The sequence below is a fragment of the Poecilia formosa genome, unplaced genomic scaffold (assembly GCF_000485575.1).
Source record: "Poecilia formosa unplaced genomic scaffold, Poecilia_formosa-5.1.2 Scaffold749, whole genome shotgun sequence".
NCBI lineage: Eukaryota > Metazoa > Chordata > Actinopteri > Cyprinodontiformes > Poeciliidae > Poecilia > Poecilia formosa.
In genome coordinates this window covers 109,822-114,066 of record NW_006800688.1, presented here as the reverse complement: position 1 = coordinate 114,066, position 4,245 = coordinate 109,822, and the positions used below count along the sequence as shown (strand labels likewise).

Below are 4,245 nucleotides of genomic sequence, written 5' to 3'. Positions count from 1 at the left end.
TTTTACCGTTTTTTACCGTAAATTTACTGACTTTTTTTGCAGTTTCGCCTCACGGTAGTTCCATGTAATTTCTACGGTGATGAAATGTTTTTGGAAATGACGGTTAAAAACTTTTGGTCTTTTACCGTTTTTTACCGTAAATTTACTGACTTTTTTAGCAAAGGAATTACAGGTGCTTATTTTTTGCTTGACTTTATTCGTCTAGTGATTTCATTATTAAGGCTTTATTCAAATAGAGTTAAGGCCAATCCATTTAAAAGCCATTCTGGTTCCTTTTCCTGGCTGACTTTTTTGTCATCCAACCATCTCAGTGATATTGTAGCATCATATCACCATTAAGGTGTTTCCACACCTCCTTCCACACCAGTTTCAGCCTCACCGTGGAAGAGGGAACATCAGTATCTTGATGGAGGTGTTGTGGAAGGTGATGCTGTGGAAGGATCTCCGGTAGCAGTCAGTTTTACAACAAACAAAGCCCACTGACTGAAGACTCTGGCTGTATGACAGGAACATGTTCGGGATGACACCATGATCTGTTAGCAAGCACTGTTAACAACCACCATCAGTTTCAGCCCCACTGTGGAGCTGATCACTGTGGAGTTGCTTATAATGAGTCAGTAAGCATATATTGCAAAATTATGTCACTCATTTACCTCATCTCTACCCGCTGCAGACTTACTCTCCTAGGAACCATAGGAGTGCGCTTCTTTCTAGCTGCTACTAATAAAGAATGAGTTGTGTTTTGAGTGGTATTTCTTTGTACCTTTTTCTGATTTCCATATCTTTTAGGCAGTGTTCTGTCTGAGAGGACATCATCATCCCCAGATCACCGGGAATTCTGGGAAAAACTGTGTGCCTTGGTGGCACCTGGTCAGGAAGGAGGCGGGGTTGATATTTTCTGCCCGCTGGCTGCATCTGGTACAACTTCTGTTTGAATTTTCAAACATTTCAATTCTTCAAGTAATTCTAAGATGTAAGCTCGTGGTTAGACTTGTCACAGTGTCGGGACTTGCTCTGACGTGGAATCTCTGATCTGACTGGTCTGGAAGTTCGGGCTCCTTTGGGTTTTGCCACAGAAAGTTTCCAGAACAGTGAGTTACTCCTTAAGACGAGTTCTGCTTGTAGTTTCTTGTAGTTGGTGATGTATTTTTGGTTGGCTGCAGTCCTAAGCGAGTGGTCTGGTGGCGACCAGGACCCAGCAGCTCCAGCTCTATGCTACGTGACTGACAGCGTGCTGTTGGGCTGGTGTAGACAGGCCCAATGGATTGAAGAGGTTCTGGTCCGGCTGAGGAAGTCCCTGGAGCTGCAGCTTCAACAGGCTAGTCTACAAGCCAGATGCAGAGCTCTGGGTCAGTTCTGAGCTCAGTCTACAGCTTTACTTTGATTAAGCTTTAAACTCATGTCTGGTTCATTTCTAGGACTCTTCCTGTGGGAGAACATTTCCCTGGATACCCTTGGTGTGTGTGGGGAACTCAGTGAAGCGCTGACAGAAGGACTTGCAGCTCTCAGCAGACAGAATGAGGTGAGGACTGCTGTAAGACAGGAAGGGAGGAGAAAAGACAAGGTGTAAACTTGAATCTTTATCTGTCCTCACTGCTTCAGAGCCGACCAGTTGAGTTCCTGTCCAGCTTCCTGATGAAGTGGAGCAAAGAGGTTGGAGAGATGAGCCAAGGAGGTGGTTCATCATGTCCAGGTCTACCACCAGGGATACCACAGGTGTTTCCCTTCTTACACCATTCTGTTTAGATATGACCGAACAACAAATATAAACCATGTCTTATTGTTTCTTTCTTTAGACAACTTTAGATTGAGATGTTCAGTTGGAAGAGAGCTGCTCCACAGCGAGCGCCTTTATCTGGGAAGAATGAGGGCTGTGCTGAAGGTAGAACACCAGGAAACTTTAACAACAAACACAACAAACAATGCTTCAGTTCAGAGAGTCAAAGTTGGTCAGGTCATTATGATGAAGCAAAGATTGTTTGCTTCTGATCCAAAGCTTGAAACTTAGAAATGAGAACAAGTTTGATAATAGAAAATGTTCATATCTTCTGTGTTTCTGTTTTTTTATAAATATATTTGACAAGAATTTTAGAGTTTTGTTTCTTTTTCCTTGTTTGATTTCATTCAAAATTTAGTATCTAATATTTTAATTTACTTACAGAATTATTATTGCTGTTAATTAATTAATAAACTGATTAAAGAATTTGCACATTTGTTCACTTATGTTTACTTTTTTCATTTATTCAGTCATTGTTTAGTTGTGGCTCTCAGCAGTCTGGAAGTCAGAGAAATCCTACACACACGCTGTGAGTCTAAAAGCAGCTACAAGAGCCAGTTTGCTTCAGTTTGAGCACCACAGTGATATGCAGGTGTGTGTCCTCAACTGCAGATGTGCGCCATGCCTTCATCCTGGACGGGCCGCGCTGTTCGTGGGTTTGTGCGACAGAGCAGGAAGAGGAGAGGGACAACTTCCTGTCTGTGCTGCGTTTCGCTATAAGCTCCTCCCTGACAGAACATCAGTGAATTTAAGGCGAAGATATCTGCAGCATAGCACCTGACTCCCTGAATAAGGGGCTCTTCTGTACACATTTAATGAAAATATTCCCAGTCCTTCCTATAGATCGAGACAATTATGCAAATAATATGAAATCACTTCTCTTGGAGGGTGTTTGTTTTGTTTTATGTTTTAGCAGAAGATGATCATTTTTAATGATATTCACCAGCCCACACTGTCTACATTGCTTTTCTGAACCGTAATCATGTTCTGCATCAGCACCAAGATCACATGACCTAACAAATACCATATGACCAAATCCCTCTGGAAATACAAACACCATAAATAGTGTTATTAATATCAGCCCAGATTTATTATCAGACCAATATGTTAAATGACAAACGTTGGCTGATATTAATGTTTATGTATGACACATCACTACGTTTTTCCTCAGCGTCAAATGACTACATTTTTTTCGTGATATTGTGTAACATTCTATTATTTCTCAACAATAAACAACTCCACATGTTTTCATTAAATGATTTAATTTTTTTTCCCAAAATATTGGATGTCAATATTTTAGTGATATTTGTAGCCAATAATGAACATTTTAATAAATAAAAAAATCCCATATGTGTGCCTCAATATTGATTGTTTTCATTATTTTCTTAGCAATGTTCAGTGATTCCATATTTTTACTCAACATTAAATTATTCCATAAATATTTCTAAGTTAGTTATTGTTGTCATTTTTATCAAATAGCCTGACATTAAACTTATCTATCTTAAATGATCAGTATTCATCCATGTTTGACTTTTAATTTCAATAAAATGTATTTTTCCACATGTTGAGGTGCAGGTAGTAAACATTTTACGCATCAAAGTATAAAAGGCTTTTATTGTAATGAAAAATAACACACGTCATATTTTAATGAAATAGCTGCATTAAAACTCATCAGTTCTGTACATTATTGCCACTCTTTCTGTGTCTGCATCTCACAAGAAAGACAAATATAAATACACATAAAAATATACATAAAATCTTTTATTTAACACAACCATATATCACGCCTTTTAATCTAATATTTTCATGTCATTGCTGTTCTCATGGACATCTTCAGATGAGTAATTCGGTTGCAGCACATAATTTTCAGTAGTTAGTGTGTTACTGGTCGAGCTAATAGAATAGAGCACAGACAGTAAACAGCTGCATGTAGCCACTGTTAGAGCGATGAAACGATGAAAATTTGGTGAAATTGAACACTTAATTCAGCACGACAGCTACATAGGTCAGTGCCGTCACAGTCTCCGGTTCAGCAGGTTTGGGCTGTTCTTCATGCGTGAGGCTGGCTCTCTCCCAATTCCGGCAGCTGGCGGCGGTCCCTGGTTTATCGCCGGGTTGTTGGCGCTTTTCTGGGAGCCGAAACCCTTTGGTTTGGGGATCCGGGTCGGTCCTGGACGTCGGAATGCTTCGAGAGGTATCTGACGGAGAAACAGAGAATTTAGTGTGGTACTTTTTGAACAAAAAAGGTGGCATACTCTAAAATGACAGGCTAAATTCTAAGCTATTTGAAGACCCATTCAAAAAGTTAGAATATTACTGAAAAGTCCATTTATGTCAGAAACTATCACTAAGTGAAACACATTATATCTGCACAACATTACGGACTCGTTCATTCGTGGCTGTTTTCACGTTTATTGCGCTGTTCATATCAGTCTCGATGTTTGCAGTTTTCTGGAGCACAACGCGAA

General features: G+C 39.8%; 1 protein-coding gene across 1 annotated transcript in view; it reads left to right on the top strand.

Annotated features, from left to right (window-relative positions):
• LOC103131364 (epithelial cell-transforming sequence 2 oncogene-like) overlaps nucleotides 1-2,523 on the top strand; it is a 6,006-nt gene extending 3,483 nt beyond the window's left edge. Inside the window, 9 exon segments of the mRNA XM_016666600.1 lie at nucleotides 778-918; nucleotides 1,001-1,016; nucleotides 1,018-1,091; nucleotides 1,164-1,349; nucleotides 1,419-1,522; nucleotides 1,603-1,693; nucleotides 1,797-2,001; nucleotides 2,248-2,306; nucleotides 2,390-2,523. Coding sequence (XP_016522086.1) covers nucleotides 778-918; nucleotides 1,001-1,016; nucleotides 1,018-1,091; nucleotides 1,164-1,349; nucleotides 1,419-1,522; nucleotides 1,603-1,693; nucleotides 1,797-2,001; nucleotides 2,248-2,306; nucleotides 2,390-2,523 — 1,010 coding nt within the window.
• The last annotated feature ends 1,722 nt before the right edge of the window (nucleotides 2,524-4,245 follow it).